The 21,690-nt window shown below is 57.5% G+C and overlaps 1 protein-coding gene across 1 annotated transcript in view; it reads left to right on the top strand.

Moving 5' to 3' along the window:
- Positions 1 to 493: 493 nt before the first annotated feature.
- The window catches only part of MEF2D (myocyte enhancer factor 2D), a gene marked incomplete at both ends in the record, with an annotated part of 34,086 nt that continues 12,889 nt past the window's right edge, over positions 494 to 21,690 (top strand). Inside the window, 5 exon segments of the mRNA XM_080361045.1 lie at positions 494 to 547; positions 6,599 to 6,802; positions 13,222 to 13,359; positions 16,541 to 16,751; positions 20,409 to 20,465. Of these exon segments, the coding sequence (XP_080217171.1) occupies positions 494 to 547; positions 6,599 to 6,802; positions 13,222 to 13,359; positions 16,541 to 16,751; positions 20,409 to 20,465 (664 nt within the window).

Raw genomic sequence — 21,690 nt, 5'->3', positions numbered from 1 at the left:
TGTTGGGGTGAGGGTGGCAGAGCCTGGCCCAGGCTGCCCAGGGAGGGTGTGGAGTCTCCTTCTGTGCAGACATTCCAACCCGCCTGGACACCTTCCTGTGTAACCTCAGCTGGGTGTTCCTGCTCCGGGGGGGTTGCACTGGATGGGCTTCCAGTCCCTGTCATTCTGTCACTCTGTGATACTGGGAGGATGCTGGGAGGGCACCAGATCTAGGATGGGTTTGGTGACAGCCATTCTCACCCCTTGTCTCTCTCTTTTCACAGGTTTCTGAGCAGCCGCTGGATCCAGCCACACAGGAGGAGACGATGAACTGAGCAAGGAGCGACACCGAACTCATTTTTATTTTTCATTTTGATTTTTTTGTTGGGTTCTTTTCTCATCCACCAAAATCAAGCCCCCCACGCCCTTTCATGAAAGCCGTTTAAAACGGGGGCTCCTTTTCCCCTGCCCTGAAGCCGAGTCGTCCCGGCCGCCGCGCCGATTTCCCGCCGAGATGGGGAGAAAAAAGATCCAGATCCAGCGGATCACGGACGAGCGCAACCGGCAGGTCGGTGCCTCCCCCTCCTCCCCCCTCATTTGAACGGTTCCACTTCCAAACCCTCCCATTTCCATCCCATTTTGGCCTAAGTGGTTCTTTTCTCTCCCAACCCCTAAACGAAGCAGATGGGCCAAACTCAGCAGCGGCGCTGGATCCAGGCGGATCCCCAATGCAGGGAAACAGCCCCGTTCTGCCGTGCCTTGGACTTTCCATCTAAGCGCTTTTCCAGAAGCATCTTCCCCACTTAGTTGCCTTTTTTTTCTTGCCTTGCACGAAATATATTTCAGTTGACATTTTCCGTGAGGTTTTTCCAATCGAAAACAGCCGCAAGTATCCGCTTTTCTCAACGCAAACAACCCCAAGTATTCTTTTATTTCATTGGAAAACCTATATGAATCCAGGGCCCAGTGCTGGCTCAGCCCACAGCACCCACTATTCCCAGCTGGTCTCCCATCCAAGTACTGACCGGGCCCGACCCTGCTTAGCTTCCCAGATCAGATGAGATGGGGTGTTCTCAGGATGCTATGACTGCTTATATTACATGTATGTGGGTGTATATATATATATGTTCCCCATGTATATCCTGATAGTATCTGAACTAAACCCTTTATTCAAGGGCAGAGCAGAGGGGCAGGAGAACCTCTCTGACCTACTGACCCCCCGCTTCTAACCCACCCCAGGTCCCATTGGCTTCCTGGCCACAAGGGCCCAGTGCTGGCTCAGCCCACAGCACCCTCTATTCCCAGCTGGTCTCCCATCCAAGTACTGACCGGGCCCGACCCTGCTTAGCTTCCCAGATCAGACGAGATGGGGCGTTCTCAGGGTGCTATGGCTGTATATATTACATGTATGTGTGTGTATATATATATGTTCCCCAACTATATCGTGATAGTATCTGAACTAAACCCTTTATTCAAGGGCAGAGCAGAGGGGCAGGAGAACCTCTCTGACCTGCTGACCACCCCCTTCTAACCCACCCCAGGTCCCATTGGCTTCCTGGCCACAAGGGCCCAGTGCTGGCTCAGCCCACAGCACCCGCTATTCCCAGCTGGTCTCCCAGCAAAGCAGCAACCGGGCCTGACCCTGCTTAGCTTCCCAGATCAGATGAGATAGGGCGTTCTCAGGGTGCTATGGCTGTATATATTACATGTATGTATATATATATGTTCCCCAAGTATATCCTGATAGTATCTGAACTAAACCCTTTTTTCAAGGGCAGAGCAGAGGGGCAGGAGAACCTCTCTGACCTACTGACCACCCCCTTCTAACCCTTCTTGTTCTGTGTTGAAGCGTGTGTAGCAATACACGTGTATATCCCAGACGAAAAAGAACACCACATTTTCCCCTAATTAATGTGTTTTTTGGGCTGGCCCAGGTTTGCTCTGTGATGAATCCGTCCATGTATTTCCCCATAACCACAAGAATTTCAGGCTCCCGTGGTCCCTGAGTTTATTCAACCCTGTGCCTTTGGTCTTCCCATCCCTACAATACCCCAGCCTGACCTACCACTAAATATATGTATAGCGTATATTCCTAATGCTTAAAAAGCAGGAACTGATTTATTGCTCCGCAGCGAAACAATGGAAAACTGCAGGTTTTCTTCATTACGACGTTGTTTGGGGGATGGGGCGGGTGTAAAATGCTTTTGGTTGCTCATGGCGCTGTTTATTTCCATAATTAGGGTGTTGGGGGTCGTTAAAGCCGCTGGGGTGTGTTTTATGGGGCAGCGCTGCCGGGTGTTGTGTGAGGAGGAGCCATTCGCAGCCTCGCGGCCCCGTTAGGCGTTGGGACGGACGGACGGACGGACGGAAAATCTTTGGTAATGCTGGAGGCGGATGGCACAGCCGAGCCTGTTGTATAAGCCTTTGGGAAGGGAAAGCGGCGTCGCTGTGCCAAAGGCAGAAGCCAAGCGCCGGGAGGCATTTCTGCGGGCGTCGAGCCGCTCGTGGTGCGGGGGGCGGACACGCTGAGCTCTCCGTGGCCTAAACCAAGCCCAAGTGGGTTTAGCGCTGGGTTTAGGTGTCAGGTTTTATCCCCAAAACCCAATCTGTGCATCTGGAGGATGTTGATTTTCCCTTGACAGCAGCTTTATCCCCAGCAGGGCTGGTTCTTCCAAAACCCAACGCAGGAGCATCGCTCCCCATCCCAGCCTTTCCGCACAAGCGCGGCACGGATCGCTTTGCTTTTCCAGCCCTGTTTAGGTTGGGTGTCAGCAAAGCAGCAGCTGTTAAATTGGTCGTCAGCACAGGCTTTGCAGTCAGTTATTTTCACTGCTTCCTTTCTTTGGGAAACAAGAGGACGTTCCATGAGGAGCGGCTCCTCCATCCCCAGCTCCGGGGCGGCTGGAACCCCGCTAAAGGGGGTGATTGAAACCCCTCCTGCCTTGCACGCTGTGTGTGCAATGCCAGGAGCCACAATCTGGGCTCAGAAATAGCCCGTCTTGCTTCAACTCGTGCCTCTTCCCTTCCTCTCCTGCTGTTGTCACGGACAAAACGTGTCCGTGGGTGTTGTGGAATCACAGCCGCTCTCCACGCTGGGGTTTCTGCTGGTGTTGCAAGCAGAGTTCATCAATAAGGGTGATTTGGGGCCACCGTGGTGCTGTGGACCCCAGGGGGAGTTCGAGTCGAGCCTTTGCTGGGTGGTGAAGCTCTTCCCATGCGTCTTGCACCCAACCGCATCAGCGAGTCCAGCCCTGCTCCCAACCCAGGTCTCGCCTGCTGTGGGTGCACAGACCCTGAGCCGCGCAGAGGAGACCAGAATGACAGCAGAAGCCAAAACCGGGAGAGGAGAGCAAGTAAGAGTCGCTAATGTCATTAGAGGAATTACTGGAGGGGATTTGCCATAACAGATCAGACCATCAGTCCTTCAGGGCCGGCCTGCTGACTCTGGCAATGGCCAATATGGTTTGCATCAGGGGAAAGGCAAAAATCCCCTGCTAGTGTGGGGCTGTAATTCCTTCCTGACCCCTTTGGTGATCGGCTTAGGCCCTGAAGCATGAGATTTGATTACCCTCTTAGACTTACAAGGTTAATTCTTCTCAATGAGGCTCGTGCCCATGGGCGTCCCGGCCCCTCTGCGGTAGGGGCAGGGTTGGGGTTCCGCGCCGGGTCGTGGACACGCGGGCAGATGTGTAGGGTGACATTAGGTGGTTCTTTTGTGCGTTGAGGCTGGTTAAATGGCAGATCTTTGCTTTTCCCTGCAAGAAGCGCGGGCGGCGAGGCAGAGGGCTGCTCCTCCACCCCATCCCTGTCTGCACAGGAGACATCCCCTCGTTCGCAGACACATCGTTCTATTTGGTGCTTTGGGTTCTGCTTGACCCCGCTCAGGTTGGTGGTTGATTTCTTGGACGAGTAACCTCGTACTTTGGCCAGAGCTCCATTTCTCAAGGGCAAAACCCCAACTGTGGCCGTGCCAAGAGCCGCCCTCGCTTGCAGGTTCAGCCTCTGGGCTCATGGCACACGGCGACGTGGTTTTGGGGAGGTGTCCCTGGCACCAGCAGCTGCAGGATCAGCCGCCCATGGCTGTTCCCACCATGTCGGTGGCAATGCTGCGTGTGTTCCTCTCGAGGGCTCCTGGGACTATGGCACCGGGGCACCCAAAGTCAGTTTTAGCCGGGCAACAAGTTCCAAACCAGACTTTATTCTGGCTGGAAAAGTGCGGCCGATAAACCGACCAGAAACAGGGTTTATACAATTAATTAGCGCTCCGACAACATAAAATAGAGGTTTGGATATCAGTTGAGGAGATTATTGGGGTACAGCAAATAACGAGGATCCCCAGTGTGCATGCACACACAAGAAACAAACCAGAGCCCAGGGTATCCACAAGAAATAATCACTTGCCTGGGTTAGGCGAGGACTAACACTGCCTGGTTAGGCGAGGACTTATTTAAGGATATATCCAGTAAATTAGCACTCTCGAACGAGGTGAGACGCTCTCAATCTTAGACGGCGTCCCAGTCTAAAGGGGGGGCTCCAGTTCGCAGACGTGCTGCTCCGAGATGACCACACAAAAGGGGGACATCGGCGGGGACCCCGTTTTATAGTCTGGTCGGATGTGGCTGTGGGCATAACATGGTCCAGATGCTTTGTGGCTGCTCTGGGCACCTCCTCTGCTAACGACCCTGTCCATTGACTCATGGTCCTGCTAAGGACCCGATCAACTGACCGCGGGTCCCACCCCTCCTGCCCCCCCAGCTGGTGGAGGTGAAGTCACCTTGACTTTGGTACCACCCTGGTACGGTGGGGCACAAAAGAGCCATGAACTGCCCCATTGAAGGCTCCAGATCTCAGGGCGTCATTCGGAGCAGCGGGACCGTCGCGGTGGGGCCGGCCAAGTCACGCTGTGCCACCCGCGGTGGTGACGCCATTCTCTAGTGGGACCAGAAACGCTGTTGGGGAGCCCCGGGTTGGCTTTGGTGCCCGTGCTGGCCGGGGTCCCACCTGCAGCGCGGTGCTGCTGGCTCAGTGTCGGTGCCGGGAGCGGCGATTTTGGGTGGCTGAGAGGTCCGGAATGGCCCCAGCAAGGGGGAAATGCTGATGGCACCCTTAAGTAATTTAATTTGCGCTGCCAACGTGAGCGCCGCCGCTCGCATCCTGACCGCGGTGCGAGCGGGCGCACGTGGCGCGGAGCGGCGGCGCGGGGTGCCGGCCCAGCACCTCCCGGCGGATGAGGCGATTAGAGCTGAATCTCGTTACTGCTTAATCATCTCTGAGAGGTGGCTGGAGGGGGGAACAGCTCCCCTGTGCCCAGGGCTGCCCTGCGCTGCCCCCACTGCCCCAGGGATGCGGCTCCATCACCGGGGCGCTGGGCGCAGGACCTGCTGGGTGCTGCGGGTGGCATTGCGGTGGCATCAGCGTGGCAACGCTCATCAGCAGATGGGGAAGCTGCAGGTTAAGCCGCTAACTCGAGTTGAGCGGAGGCAACAGCCGCGTTTGCTCCCCTCGCTCAACGCTGCGAATTCAAGCTGTTCAGCTTTAAAATCGAGCGGGGTCAGGCCCCCCCGTGTGTGTGCACAGCGAGGGAGCAGCTCTGGGCACCCAAGGACATCGCAGCTCCAGCGCTTCCCCGCGATGCTGCTTCGCCCCTAGAGCGATGCTGAAAGCAAAGCACTGACCTCCCTGCTTTTATTTGCCTTTTAGTTTCCTTTTGTGCTTTGCTAAGAGGACACTGGCCAAGCGTTGAACCTTGGGGGGTCAGCTCCGTCCTGACCCGCTGGGTCCCGTTAGGACATCGTGACAAGAGCTCAGCGTGGGCTGGGAAGTGTCACCCAATGTCTGCTTGGTGTCTGGAGGGGGTTTGGAACCCACACCCCGCTCTGTCGCCACCCCCGTCCCCCAACCAGCTCAGCAGGATCAGTCCTGCAAGCGACGCTTCGTTAGCCGACAGCTCTAATGAGGGCTCATTTCAAGGCAGGGCGGGTTGGGAGGACAGGGGACGCGGTCACGGTGACCGCGGTGGGGTGGTGATGTTAATAAATGGCCCCATAGGTTATGGGGATGGCAAGAGCCTGGTGTCTCCCACAAAAGTGGGTGCTGGGAGGCAGGAGAGCGGGTTGGGGTGGGTGAGGGTGCAGGGCAGCATCCTGACCCACTTTGGGGTGGCTGAACCCCCAGCTCTGCAGCTCCTGGGGTCAGGTTCTCTCAGGGCTACGGCAGCAAGAGGTGGCGAGATCTCCACCGCTTGAATATTCAGCTTAAAACCAAACCCAACAACCAAACCCAACAACGCGCGGCCCCCGGACAGATGGCAGCTCTGCTGGGGATTTTGCTGAAATGTATTTTCAATATGCCATTTCCAACGCCGATAAATCATCTTTGCGCTTGGGAAGTGGTTGCCTTTGGAGGATCCCAAATTAAGCAGTGGGATGAAGCGGCTGGAAGAGGGAGGTGTGAGAGGAGGGCTTGGGGGGGTTGTCCATTTGGGGAAATGAGGATGGGAGATCCCTCTGCCTTCCCCTTCCTTTTGCTCTTTGTCCCGGGCTCGTCGCGGTTGCCTCGGGAGCGCTGGGCGCTGCGGTGACGCGGGCGCAGCCCTGACCATGGCTCTCCTTGCTTCCAGGTCACCTTCACCAAGCGCAAGTTCGGCTTGATGAAGAAAGCGTACGAGCTGAGCGTCCTGTGCGACTGCGAGATCGCCCTCATCATCTTCAACCACTCCAACAAGCTGTTCCAGTACGCCAGCACCGACATGGACAAGGTGCTGCTCAAGTACACCGAGTACAACGAGCCCCACGAGAGCCGGACCAACGCGGACATCATCGAGGTGAGCCTGCTCGTCCTTTCGCCGGCTTTGCCGTCGTGGTGGAGCCGGCGCCGGGTGGGGATGGGAGCAAGCGGATCTCAGACACCCACTTCTAGGTCTATTTTGCATGGTTTTGGTCCAGCCAACAAAAATCCTCAGTTCTTAGTGGTGGAGTTTGAAGCTGTCTCAGGTGATGTGTTGATTTACTGCTGTGAAATTGAGGTGCAGGTTTGCTTGTGGGATTTTAATTTTAGCAGGGCCTGTTGTAACAGGATAAGGGTGATGGTTTGAAACTAAAGGAAGGAGATTCAGGCTGGATGGAATGAAATTGTTGGCCTGAGGGTGGTGAGAGCCTGGCCCAGGTACCCAGAGAGGTGGTGGATGAACCATCCCTGAGACATCCCAGGCCAGGCTGGACGGGGCTCTGAGCACCCTGAGCCGGTGACGATGTCCCCACTCATGGCAGGGGGGACACTGGGGGACATTTAAATGTCCCTTCAACCCAAACCATCTGTGATTCTATGATTCTATGTGGTCCAGGCAAACCAGGGGCATCTGGAGGCATCTGCTGCCCTGGGGTGCAGCTGGTGGCCTTGCCCTGTCTGTGGTTTCAGACACACATCATGGGCTTGTCAGGTGGGCACGACCCAATTTGGGTTGGGAAGGACCTTTGGGTGCCTCTGGTCCAACCCCTGCTCAAATCATGGCAAATCTCACGCCTCGCTGGAGTTGCCGAAGGCTCGTCTGGGTTTCCGAGGATGCCGAGTCCTGTCCGACCAACCCCACCAGCACCAGGAATGGTTTTGCTAGGAGAACACCGGCTCCAAACCTCGCCCACATCAAGGTCGCTCTCCTCCTCCAACTTGGCAGCATCACAGAGATGCTCGGCCGCCCTTCGCTGTCCGTGACCCCCCGGCCCTCCCCACCGCTTTCCCCTCATCCCTGGCTCTGGTCGAGCATCACCGTGCTCAGCGCGGGGTGTTTGGCTCACAGGAGGGTGCAGCACCTACGAAAATGGAGCCGCTCGGTTGTTCCTTTTCAGCCGCCTTGTACACCGGGCAAATTCCAGCAAACCAAGGCTGTGGCTGGCTCATTAGTGACATAAATTAGCCATAAATTAGCACCCGTGGAGCCGTTGGTGGCTGAGCGGGGTGGCCCAGCCCTGGGCAGATTGGACCTCACGCCCCTCGAGGCTTCGCTGCTCCAAAGCGCTACTGGAGGAATCGGCCTTTGAATCGCTCAGCCTGCGGCTCTTGCAGCGCCGAACAGATTTGTCTTGGCCTAAAAATACCGTAAACATTTTGGGCAGCGTTTTCCGTTACCTTATGGTCCAAGATGCAAACACTCCAAAGCCGACAAGTTACACACAGTCCTTGGCACCCAAAGAAATCCTGTGTTTGCACCACATGAAAAGCTGGATCCGCATCCAAAGCCGAGGAGAGGAACAGCGGGAGCAGAAGGATATTGGTGATGGCAAGAAAAAGAGCCCAAATGTGCCGAGCCCGGCGTGTTTCACCAGCAACAGCCGCCTCGGAGCGAAACCCAGTGAGGCCCAGTGGGTTTGGAGGCCGCTCGGGCGTCCCCCCCGTCCGCCTCTCACCTTGGAGCGGGGATATGGCCGCTCTAACATCTTTACTGTTTTCTCTTCCAAATTACCACCAGGACAGCGCTCTCGCTCCTGCTGCAGATTCAGGTCCCCCAGGCCGGGCTTAGTCCCCATTGCACACAGACTCAGTTTATCTGCTGCTTCTTGGTGGCTCCGGGTTGAACTTGACTCCTCCAAGAGTATCTTTGCATGCTGGAAGCTTCCCCGCCATTGAGTTTACAGAGCCGTGAAGGCACGAGCTGTGACTATGGTTTTCAGTGGATTTTAGGGGGATGGCGCCTGCATTCCCCGCAAGGCCGGTGGCTCCGGGAGCAGCGCAGCCCGGAACGGTGCTGCCAGCATCTCGGCAGGATGAGGAGCAACCGGCACAGGCAAATTTGCTGATGACACCAAGTTGGGAGGGAGTGTGGAGCTGCTGGAAGGCAGGAGGCTCTGCAGGGGGATCTGGATAGACTGGAACAATGGGCTGATTGCAATGGGATGAAGCTCAACAAGGCCAAGCGCCGGGTGCTGCACTTTGGCCACAACAACCCCCTGCAGCTCCAGGCTGGGCACAGAGTGGCTGCAGAGCAGCCAGGCAGAAAGGGACCTGGGGGACTAATGGACAGGAAGCTCAACATGAGCCAACAGTGTGCCCAGGTGGCCAAGAAGGCCAATGGGATCCTGTCCTGTATCAAAAATGGCGTAGTCGGCAGGACAAGGGCAGTGACCCTTCCCCTGTGCTCTGCATTGGGGAGGCCACATCTGGAGTGTTGTGTTCAGTTCTGGGTCCCTCAGGTCAGGAAAGAGATTGAAGTGCTGGAGCGGGTCCAGAGAAGAGCAACAAGACTGGGGAAGGGACTTGAACACTATGGGGAGAGGCTGAGGGAGCTGGGCTTGTTCAGTCTGGAGAAGAGGAGGCTCAGAGCTGAGCTCAGCACTCTCTAGAACCACCTGAAGGGCAGTTCTAGCCAGGTGGGGATTGGGCTCTTCTCCCAGGCATCAGCAATAGGACAAGGGGGCATGGGCTTCAACTTAAATTTAGGCTGGAGATTAGAAAGCAATTCCTTGCAGAGAGAGTGGTCAGGCATTGGAATGGCTGCCCAGGGAGGTGCTGGACTCACCAGCCCTGGAGGTTTTTAAACTGAGATTGGACATGGCACTTAGTGCCGTGATCTAGTCAATGGACTGGAGTTGGACCAAGGGTTGGACTGGATGATCTCTGAGCTCTTTTCCAACCCAGTTGGTTCTGTGGTTCTGTGGAAACCTCTTGATTTCATGTTGCTGGAGAAAGGGGGACAAGCTGTGGCTCCGAGGCCTTGGCACAGCCTCCCAGAGGGGCTCCTGGGTGCAAAGGTGCTGGAGCCGCCAGCTCCAGGTGCTACGAGTTGGTCCATTCGCATTATGATTTAAAACAACATTAACCATGAGATCCCCCCGTTGCTTTTTAGTCCTGGGGAGATGCAGGGGGCACTAGGGACACCCCCTTGTGTTTAGCAAGAGGCAGAGCAGGGTGAGCATCCCCAGCCCCATTCACAAGGGACTCAACACCCTGGCAGCCTCGTGGGACCGTCCCCAGCGCAGCCACCTCCACCCTTCAGCCACACCGGCGCTCGGCAGCGGCTGTCGGAGCCGGATTGAGCCGCGCGGCCCCTCCGGCTCTCTGTGCCCAGCAAAGTCCCGGCCGTTGCAAGCTTTTAAGTCTGAGAAAATCTCTCTTAATGCAGAGAGGAGGGTTTCGCTGGGCGGGGGGGACAGCTGAGCCCCAGACAGGCACGCTGGGCGCCACGTGCGCGCCGGGCCGGGATCGCGCCGGCTTTGCTCCTCGCTGTCGCTTCTCGTTTCCTCGCAGCCCGGCTGATGTGCCAGGTTCTGATAAGGGGCTTGGATGGGAGCAGAGCTCACCAGGCACGGGGACGCTGCCGCCTGTTAAAGTCACGCAGCCGTTTCTGTCCTCTCCCTGGCTGGCTGACTGGCTGGGGGCTGATTTTTGCCTGCTTTGCCTTCCTGGGGTTGTCATTCCCCGCGGTGCTGTAAAATCAGGCATTTTGCAGGATGCTGAGGAGACGGTGAAGTGCAGAGGCAGCTGCCAGCACCGAATCCCCATCCCCATCCTCATCTCCATCCGAATCCCCATCCCCATCCTCATCCCCATCCTCATCCTCATCCCCAGCCTCATCCCCATCCCCATCCTCATCCCCAGCCTCATCCCCATCCCCATCCCCATCCTCATCCCCTTCCTTATCCCCATCCTCATCCCCATCCCCATCCTCATCCTCATCTCCATCCTCTTCCTCCATCCTCATCCCCAACCCCATCCTCATCCTCATCTCCATCCTCTTCCTCCATCCCTATCCCCATCCCCATCCCCATCCTCATCCTCATCCTCATCCTCATCTCCATCTCCATCCTCTTCCTCCATCTCTATCCCCATCTCCATCCTCTTCCTCCATCCCCATCCCTATCCCCATCCTCATCCCCATTCCCATCCCCATCCCCGTCCTCGTCCTCATCCTCATCTCCATCCTCTTCCTCCATCCCTATCTCCATCCTAATCCCCAGCCTCATCCTCATCCCCATTCCCATTCCTATTCCCATCCCCATCCCCATCCCTATCCCCATCTCTGTCCTCATCCCCATCCCCATCCTCATCTCCATCCTCTTCCTCCATCCCCATCCCCATCCTCATCCCCATCCTCATCCTCTTCCTCTATCCTCATCCTCATCTCCATCCTCTTCCTCCATCCTCACCCTCATCCAGCCTTCCCCAGGTCCTGTGCCGGTTGGTGGTCCCTCCTCTAAGGGAAGTCGGCCACATCCTGGTCGAGCATCGCTTCCTCCCACACGTTCTTCCTTTCCTGCTGCTCCTCACCCTGCTTTTCTCCTTTGAAAACTGATTTCTTCATCTACTTCCCATGAAAACTCAGTGGTTTCCCAAAAGACGCAGCCCGGTGGGGAAACAGAAAGCTTTGGTGCTTCTTTGCACCTCCTGGTTTCCCTCTGGAAATGGGAAGGAGGAGGAATGGGAAGGGAAGCGTGAGGAAAGGCAGAGCCGGGGATCGTTGCTTGGCTGTCGCGAGCGCCGTGTTTCCCGCAGGTGGATGAAGAGCCGCTTCGGGATGCGTTTTGGCCTCAAAATAGAGATGTTTATTAGTGTTTCGGAAGACAGGCAAATCGTCAAGGCTCTTTTTTTTCCCCCCTCTGCTGAATTTGGCAGGAAAAGAGATCAAGACTTCCAGGAAATTCTGTAGCTTTGACTTACCAACAAAACATAAAATATTGGCAAGCGAGGGTTCCATAATAACACCTAATTGCTTTGGCTGTTTTGAAAATAGAATGATTAAATATGCACGCGCAACGCAGTCTGCAAATTGGCTGCTGAGCCAAGAGGAGCTTTTGGGGTTTTCTTGCTGTTTTTGCCCTCCAACCTGTGGTTAATGAAGGAGGAGAAATGGCCTCGTTAGCACCTGCACCAGCGCTCAGGACCGGGTGCAGCCCCATTTGTTCCCCTGGTTTTGTTGTTTCTATTTTCATATTTGTACAACCCCAGGTTCCAGTGTAAGTTGGGAATGAGCTGTTGGAGCAGTGAAAAGGGAGCTGGGGGTCCTGGGGACAGCAGGGGGACCATGAGCCAGCACTGGGCCCTTGTGGCCAGGAAGCCAATGGGACCTGGGGGGGGTTAGAAGGGGGTGGTCACTAGGTCAGAGAGGTTCTCCTGCCCCTCTGCTCTGCCCTTGAATAAAGGATTTAGTTCAGACACTATAAGGATACACTTGAGAAACATGTATTTTATATATATGTGTATATATATATGTATATATGCAGCCATAGCACCCTGAGAACACCCCATCTCGTCTGATCTGGGAAGCTAAGCAGGGTCGGGCCTGGTCAGTGCTTGGATGGGAGACCGTCCAGATACACGGCCATAGCACCCTGAGAACACCTGATCTGGGAAGCTAAGCAGGGTCGGGCCTGGTCAGTGCTTGGATGGGAGACCAGCTGGGTCCAGAGAGGTTCTCCTGCCCCTCTGCTCTGCCCTGGGGAGACCACACCTGGAATCTTGTGTCCAGCTGTGGCCCCTCAGCTCCAGCAGGACAGGGAACTGCTGGAGAGAGTCCAGCACAGCCACCAAGATGCTGGAGGGAGTGGAGCATCAACCCCTGACATTCTGGGATTCTGTGATTCATATTTGTGTGAACATTTTCCCTATTTTTAGCGGGAGAGCAGATGTCATTCAGGTTTATTTCCCCTCCTTGTCATTGTAGTAATTGGAGGTGATGAATGAGTCTGAGCTGGAACGGGGCCAAATTCAGCTCTGGTGTAAACAGAGCCTTGGGAAGCAATGTTTCTCCCCATCCATTCATCCATCCATTCATCCATCCATTCATCCATCCATCCATCCACCCATCCATCCACGCATCCATCCACCCATCCATCCATCCATTCACCCATCCATCCATCCATCCATCCATTCACCCATCCATCCGTCCACCCATCCATCCATCCATCCATCCATTCACCCATCCATCCATCTACCCATCCATCCATCCATCCATGCATCCATTCACCCATCCATCCATCCTTCCATCCGTCCACCCATCCACCTATCCATCCATCCATCCATCCATCCACCTGTCCATCCATCCACCCATCCATCCATCCACCCATCCCTGCGCTGTAATTCCTAAATCAAAGACACCCCCAGTGTTGAAACCTGCACCCCCACTGAAGTCAATGACACCTCATTCATTTGTGCAAGAACACGTCTGTGTGAGCCGGAGGATGTTTTGGGGGGACCTGCCCGTGTTCCCCGTCCCCACTGGCGGATCTCACACTGTCCCGGTTGTGTTTGCAGACATTAAGAAAGAAAGGGTTTAATGGCTGTGACAGCCCGGAGCCCGACGGCGATGACTCCATAGACCAGAGCCCCTTGATGGAGGATAAATACCGTAAAGGCAGCGAGGATCTGGATATCCTGTTCAAGCGATACGGTGTAAGTACCCACCTCGTGGCCAGAAAACCTTCATTATATATTCTCTGTTCTGTTTTGTTTCTCTTCTGTTCGATTTCCCCCCAAACCTCACCCCAAATCCCTCCCCAACACCCCCGTGTCCCACCCCCGAAAACATAACAGGCGCTGAACAAGAAGCACAGGGAGTGCGAGAGCCCGGAAGGGGATGAAGTGTTTGCGTTGACCCCGCAGACGGAGGAGAAATATAAAAAGATTGATGAGGAGTTTGATAAAATGATGCAGAGTTACCGGCTCGCAGTGAGTAGCTGGTGGTCTGCAGCCCCCCCGGCTGCCTCCCGGTGCCGGGGGGGTGGATTTTGCATGGCTTTGCTTGGGAGCCCATGCGCACAGCCCCCCCAGCCCCGAATGCACCCGCGTCCCGTGCGTCAAACACAAAGGGTCCTGAGGGCCCCCCCATTTCCAACCCGGAGAAGCAGGAACGACCCTTCTTGGGAAAACCATTGCAACGTCCTCTCCCCTCCTTTGCTTGGGTTGGAGCCTCTTTTTTTGCCCTTTTTACCCTAAAAACGGGGTTTTGCCCCCGTTTTGCTCCGTGTGAGGTGACGCCAGCCCCTCACATCCCTATAGGGTTTGGGTTATTCCGCATTAATTCCCCCCAAATCCACCCAGCCCTTGGGGCAGCTGGTGCCTGTGGCACAAATCCAGGGAGGTTTTAGCCTGTGATCCCGGAGCCGTCACCGGGGTGGCATCAGGACAGCGCCGAAAGGGATTTGTGTCAGGAGACGGAGGAGGAGGAGGAGGAGGAGGAGGGGGACACGTTGCAAATTAGTTGTTAGTTCAAGGGAGCAGAGACTATTGATGCAGGATTAGCCCCGAGTCGCCGCAGCCGTAATGAACGGGGAGCAAAGAGGAGCCTCATTTGCAAGGGCTGGATGCAGCACTGCAACGATTACACTCACTCATTCCCCGCCTTGCCAAAAAGAAAATCGGCCCTTTTGTGCTTTACGAGCCTACACACGTTAAAATTCTGGTTTTTCCTGAGATATTGGGTCTTGTGAAATGACATCTCTGGGTTTCGCTGACTCAGCAGGTGAAGGCTGCGGCGCTCCCCAGGACCCCAAAATCTGCATCTCCGTCCCCTGCGCCGTGGGGTGAGCTGGGAGGGTGAAGGAACGCAAAGTGCAGGCGTGCCAGCGAAGTGCCAGCAAGCCCGGCCCTGCGGGGTGGGTTTAGGCCAGGATTAGCTAGGCTTGGTTCTATCTCATCCTCCCAAAGGTTCCTCCCTGGTTTCACTAGTGGGGGCCAGTTCCACCCTGGTTGCTGTGCACCCCTCTGGCTGTGCAAGCCCTGCTGGTGCAAAATAGCTCCAAAACCCATCAAAGGTGCGAAACAACTCCGAAAGCAGGGACTGCTTAGCGTCTGTTTTTGTGCTGCAAAGGGAGGGCTCCGAGCCGGCTCCATCGCCGGCGGCAGCACCCGGACGTGCCGTAAAGCAGCATTCCGTGCCCTAAGGTCCTTTCAGAAGGTGCCATTGAGGTGCTGGGTGTTCCGGAGCCGGGGCGCAGCATCTGCTTCCCCCACTAAACCTCCCTGCGCAGCGAGGGACTGAGCGATGCAGGTGGAGCGTGTGTGATTGAAGAAGATGCTTTGCCTTTTTAACCAGCTGGGTTGGTTTGGTGTGCGGTGAGAACTAACCAGACCCGGTGGGCGGTGAAGCTTAACAAGAGCCTTGTTCGCTAACGAGAGGCCTCGGCGCGGCTTCTGCGTTTGGTGTTTGTGACGGCTTTTCACGCAGAAATGGTTGAGGTTTGGCTGGTGTGTGCATCGCTTCCCAGATTTTGGACTGATGTGCAAGCTGATGTCCCCCCATGTGTCCCCTTGGGACCCTGGACCACTCAGCTGGTGGCCCAGCCCTGCGTCTTGCTGCACGCCCGGGGCAGCAGGACCTGACACTTATTTGAAGGTGCAATGGGCTAGATGCGGATTAAAAGCAAAACTCTGCTCTCCGCGTGTTGTATCAACCTCCTGGTTTCTCCCGGTGCTGCTTAGGATGTGCAGTGCTGGGGTTGGCTTTGCCGTGCACACACGCGGAGGCGTTGGCAGGGATTTATTACACAACTCCGCTTCAGTGCTCATGCAACGCCCAAGAAAAACGTCCCCCCTCCCTGGGTTTTGCAGCTGTGCAGAAGAAGCAGAGGGAGGGCTCTTGGTTGTGGCTCTTTGGTATGTAAAGGGCTGGGGAACTTGAGCCCGGTCCTGGCGGCGGTGCCGCCAGAGCCACCGTCCCCAGGCTGAGCCCTGGGATGTCCCTGAGGGACGCGGTGCCCTTGAGAGGCTGCTCGGGGGATCCAGCAGCGGGTGAGCGCCGTCCCGCTCCCTCCTCCCATCCCGCTCTCTACCCCAAAAGAAAATCACCCATCTAGGAGTGGATTTGTGGAGGGCAGCAGCCCCTATGCAGCTGCGATGGGGGGGAGCTCGGCTCCCTGCACCCTGCAGGGATGGTCCCAACCGGCCCTTTTCAGCCCTGAGCCAATTAAAGTGGGACTTTAGCAAAGCCCCTGCTAAAGCCTCTAAGCAGGTGCCTGCTCCTGTTAACAAAGAGCAAATCAGTGACATAAGACAGCTGAGCAGGATAATCGCGGCGAGCCTGGCTCCAGAAGGGCCGCTGGTAGGTGAAGCTGGTCCTTGACCCGCGGCCAAGGATAGAGCTTTAGGGATGCTGCTGCTTCCCTGGGCTCAGCTCCTTCTCCTTCCCAGCAGCTCCTGGAGGTGCCAGGATGGATCCCTGGGGGCTGTGCTGAGCACAACGAGCCTTTTGCCAATGCTCGAGCAGCAGCAACGCCAGCCTGAACCCGCCACCCGCTCCTGGCTCCTCGGGAGGGCTCCGAATGTCCTGCCGGATGAGGAACGGGCTCGGAAATCCTGGGGGGCTGCCTGGTGGGGTGAAGGGCAGCGCTGAAATAAACACAGACCTGAGCAAAGCTTTGATGTGTCCCAGTGGAGAGCTGGTTGCTCCTCCTGGTTGGGATCCGTACTCTGGTGCATCCCTGTAGGCTGCCAGGAGGGGTGGGGGGCAAGCGCAGCAGGGACACCGGGGTTCGGGAAGGCCTGGACTGTCCCCCATCAGCAGTGGAGGTGATGCAGGATCAGACTTGCTCAAAGCGAGGAGTTCGCCCCCTTCACCCCCCGGCTCTCTCTTCAGTCCGCAGTGCCCGCGCCCAACTTCGCCATGCCGGTGACGGTGCCGGTGACCAACCAAAACACGCTGCAGTTCAGCAACCCGGGCAGCTCGCTGGTGACCCAGTCCCTGGTGACATCCTCGCTGACGGACCCGCGGCTCCTGTCACCGCAGCAGCCGGCGCTGCAGAGGAACACGGTGTCCCCGGGGCTGCCGCAGAGGCCGGCCAGCGCAGGTGAGCGATGCTGTCACCCTTTGCACCCCCCGGCACCATCCTCCCTTGCTGGGCTATAGCACCGAGCATCCCTCGTTGCTGGGGATCGAGATGGAAAGGGGCAGTGTCAGGAGGATGGAGCCAGGCTCTGCTGGTGACAACCAGGGACAGGACAAGGGGCAATGGGTGCAAACTGCAACACAGGAGGTTCCGCTGGCAGATGAGAAGCAACTTGTTGGGGTGAGGGTGGCAGAGCCTGGCCCAGGCTGCCCAGGGAGGGTGTGGAGTCTCCTTCTGTGCAGACATTCCAACCCGCCTGGACACCTTCCTGTGTAACCTCAGCTGGGTGGTCCTGCTCCGGGGGGGTTGCACTGGATGAGCTTTCCAGGGCCCTTCCAATCGCAAACATTCTGTGATTCTATGATCCCAGGGGACACCCCTGCTGCACCCATCCCCACCCAGGGCGCCGGGCAGGGACGTGTCCCTGCCTCCACGGCTGGCACCCACAGCCTGGTGTTACCCATGGGTGCCTGCTCCTGCCCTCCCGCCAGAGCCTGATGCCCCCAGTTTGTGCCTTGGATCCAAACTGGGGGGTGACACCCACCCCCCGCCCTTACCGGGTCTTTTCAAGCGCCAGGTCCCCGCAGGGATCCATTTCGAGTTTGGGCAGCGCAAGGAGATGAGTCACCGGGCACCGTTCCCAGGCTCGGGGGTGGCTGCCGGCATCCTGCTCGCCGATGGCACTCGGGCGACACGGGACCGCTGCCTAAAAAGGGCTTTTCTGAGTCGGGCTGTGCCGGTTGCAGTTGGTCGCCGAGCGATTACTCATGCGGATCTGCTGACAGATCGGGGGGAGCAGTCGTTTCCAGCGGGGACCGGCCATGGGTGGCGGAGGGCAGACCGGGGGAGAGGAGATCGTCACCCGTGTCCCCCGCTGCGCCGGGGCGGGGTGGGGACACGCCGTGTGACCGCAGCCCGGCTCTCCCGCCGGGCCATCATAAATAATAATAGCGTGCAGAAAGCCCCTGCCTGCTATTTCGGTTCTCACACATGGGCTGTAAAAAATCACCCAGGCTGCAAATGGCAGAGCTGGTGACGGTGTGACCATCGGGGCGGTGGCCCCTTGGTCTGGGAGAGCTCGGGGGGGCTTTGCAAAGGGGCAGGAGGGTGGGGAAGGGCTGGAAGTGTTGGGTGGCTGGATCAGAGCGAGCAGAAAGATGCTTGGGCTGCGATGGGGCCGTTGTTTTCAGCGGGCTCGTTTGCTTCCTGCTCCCTCTGCACCATCTTGGGGACAGCTCGAAGCGCTCGGACACCAGGATGAGGCCCCCAGAGCTCAGGGACAACAAAATTCTGCTCTAGGACGGGTCCCAAAGAGCAACATCTCCCTCCAGACCAGGTATCAGAGCCCTCTGCATGGAGCGGCACATGGAAAGCTGTAGGGATCTCCCCTGCCCTCTCACAGGCCCCTCTGCTGAAAACCACCAAAAATAGAGGTTTGCTGTAATGCCGAACGCTGGAGGCTCGCCGGCTCCATCGCGCTCGTGAGCCCGTCGTTTGAAGGGGCTCATTTTGCGGTTGCGAGCGCAGAGGTGTTCCAAGTCCGGCCATCTGCGTCTCATTCACTCACTGCCTGGGACACAGAAGAAATCCTGTTTATAGGAGCCAGGCCCCTGCATGTCAGAAAAGCTTTTTTTTCTCCCCTTTTTTTTTAGCAATGCACTCGAGATGGGAGCAGGGCGCTGCGGCGTTGCTTCCAAAGTGAATGCTCAGTGCGGAATTCGGTCGGCACCTCGGCGCTCGCTGAAGGCGCCTGCTCGGGGACGTCATGGGAGAGGGTGGCCCAGGGGGCTGGTGTCAGTATCGCAGGATTAGAAGGGGGTGGTCAGTAGGTCAGAGAGGTTCTCCTGCCCCTCTGCTCTGCCCTTGAATAAAGGGTTTAGTTCAGATACTATAAGGATACACTTGAGAAACATATATACATATATATAAAATATATGCAGCCATAGCCCTGAGAACGCCCCATCTCGTCTGATCTGGGAAGCTAAGCAGGGTCGGGCCCGGTCAGTACTTGGATGGGAGACCGTCCAGATACACAGCCATAGCACCCTGAGAACACCTGATCTGGGAAGCTAAGCAGGGTCGGGCCTGGTCAGTGCTTGGATGGGAGACCAGCTGGATCCAGAGAGGTTCTCCTGCCCCTCTGCTCTGCCCTGGGGAGACCACACCTGGAATCTTGTGTCCAGCTGTGGCCCCTCAGCTCCAGCAGGACAGGGAACTGCTGGAGAGAGTCCAGCGCAGCCACCAAGATGCTGGAGGGAGTGGAGCATCTCCCGTGTGAGGAAAGGCTGAGGGAGCTGGGGCTCTGGAGCTGGACAAGAGGAGCCTGAGGGGGGACTCATTGCTGGGGCTCAAGATGGCAAGGGGCAGTGTCAGGAGGATGGAGCCAGGCTCTGCTGGTGACAACCAGGGACAGGACAAGGGGCAATGGGTGCAAAGTGCAACACAGGAGGTTCCGCTGGCAGATGAGAAGCAACTTGTTGGGGTGAGGGTGGCAGAGCCTGGCCCAGGCTGCCCAGGGGGTTGTGGAGTCTCCTTCTGTGCAGACATTCCAACCCGCCTGGACACCTTCCTGTGTAACCTCAGCTGGGTGTTCCTGCTCCGGGGGGCTGCACTGGATGAGCTTTCCAGGGCCCTCCAACCCCTCACATTGTGTCATTCTGTGAGTGCAACATGGGGCCGGGTTTGGGGTACAAGTGGGGTCCCATGGCAGACACAGCCTCCAGATCCTGGCAGGATCTCTCCTCCAGGACTCCGGAGTCATCGGGACCTCTGGCTTCCCATCTTTTGAAGGGAGGATTCTGCATTGCTGCAGCTGCCATGTTTTGGGGGTCACTTTGCCCTTTTTCAAGCTGCATAATATTTTAGGGGACAACCACCATTCCCAATCACGCTCCCCCAACCAGGGCCGAGCCCGTAGCTCTCCTGCTCTCCCAGCTGCACGCCCAGCATGGAAAAAAGAGGTTGTGTCTCAGGTTTCTCCATCTGGGCTGAGCAGGGCGGTGGTTTGAGGTGGGGTCTGGGATCGGAGGCTCCTCATTCCCCTTCCCAGGGCTCCGGCGTGACTGCGGCTGTGGCCAAAATCACCTCCCCGCACTGTGAATAGGTGACTTTCAGAAATAAAATCAACTTTCAGAAGAAAATCAACTCTTTTTGCAGGCGAGGCGAAACGTTCATGTTTTGGGGGGATATAAATGCCTCCGATACGTTTTTTCCCGGCGCGGCGGGGAGCGCCGATGCCTTCCAAGCATTGGGACCGCGGGGGGCCGAATCGTAGCGGCGTCCTGGCAGCGCACGGGGGTGGTTTCCATTCGGTGCAGACATTACAGGGGAGATAGTGTTTCATGGCTTGCTACTGGGGCTCCCTCCCCGTGTCCCCCAAAGCGGGGCTTGGAATAAAATAGCCGCAGTGTTTTCCAAGCCGCCTCCTTTGGAGCGAGCTCCGGTGCCGCCTGGCTCCTGCCCAAAGGAAACGGATCTGCCCGGATCGTGTTTCCCAACCTGATCACCAGGAATGCTGCTCGTTTTGCTCTCCGGGAAGGCAACACCGCTCATTTTTCCTCCCTAGAGGGGGGTGCTCCCCATGTTTCCAGCTGACCCCGTGTTTCCCATTCGTTACAGGGGCGATGCTCGGGGGAGACCTGAACAACACCAACGGCGCCTGCCCCAGCCCTGTGGGTAAGTGAGGAGCCGTTTTGGTGAGAGGTGTGAGCACCGGGACCTGTGTCCTTGTCTCTGTTTGCCATCCTTGCCTCAGTTTCCCTGCACATCACGTTGTTCAGCGCCCTCGGGTGATGGAGAAGCGCTGCGGAAGATTTGGCCGCTGTTGGGTTGGGCACCTGGAGCTCCAGGTCTTGGGAGCTGCTGGTTCCAGTGGGGACCCCAGAGACCGAGGTGGGAGGGGGCGCGTGGCCTGGGGACCAGCACCTCCCTGGTGCTTTGGGAGAGCTGAGGACCACGGTTTGGGTTTAGCTCCCCATCCTGCAACCAGTTCCTCCCCTGACCTTGGGTGAGTCACTTAACACCTGATTCCTTGTTGCGCTTGGGCCTTATAAAGGAACTTTACTGGGAGGAAAAAAGCTCATTAAGGTCCCTTTCCACTGCGAGAGCCTCAGTGCTAATGAGACTCAGGCCTTGTGGCTTAGCTCCCTGGCTATAAAATGTGCTAATAATACCTCCTTCGCCGCGGTTCGCCTCCGCTGGCTGCGGGGCGAGGGCTTTGGGGCCGACGCTTGCGTAGGTACAACCCGCACGCCAGCGACGGCCCCCGGGTCCTGCTGAGCGCGGCGGCTGCTACCGGCCCCGCGGTCCGGGTCCCCTGCACCCCGAGCCTGGCTCGTCACCCCCTCGGGGGCTTTTTGTGCGGGGGCTGCAGCCCTGAGGAGGCGTCTGCGATTTGGCGGTGCCCCACTTAGAAGCAAATTGGCACCTGGGTCCCATGGGTTGTGCAGACAGGGCTGGTCTGGGTGTGATTCCGCGGCACCGCGTCCCTGGGAATAACCTTGTCCCTGTGCTGGCGCTGGTGACGCTTCTCCCCGCGGTGCCTGCGGAGCGAACCCCGCCACGGTGCTTTGTGGGGTTCACGTCTCCCCTCGCAGCGCCGGGCACGGGGCTCCGCTGCTCCGCCCAAGGCCGAGGGAAGGGGCCGTGGTGGTGCGGCCCCAACCATCTTCATGGCCCCTTTCCCCCCGCGGCCGCCCCCACGTCAGCTGTCGGGAGCAGCCGCGGCGGCGCGGAGCTTGGCAGGGCCCGTGAATGTCAGCATTGACGTCACCGGAGCATTCCCCGCGTTCCTGCCGCTGCTCCAGGAAACAGGCGCGAGGAGCTGGACGGCCCTGCTGTGGCCAGGCCCAGAGCCCGCTGTCCCCAGAGCACGCTGTCCCCAGACCCTGCCGTCCCCAGA

This window comes from Nesoenas mayeri (assembly GCF_963082525.1).
Source record: "Nesoenas mayeri genome assembly, chromosome: 30".
Classification (NCBI taxonomy): domain Eukaryota; kingdom Metazoa; phylum Chordata; class Aves; order Columbiformes; family Columbidae; genus Nesoenas; species Nesoenas mayeri.
This window is presented reverse-complemented; position numbering and strand designations above follow the sequence as displayed.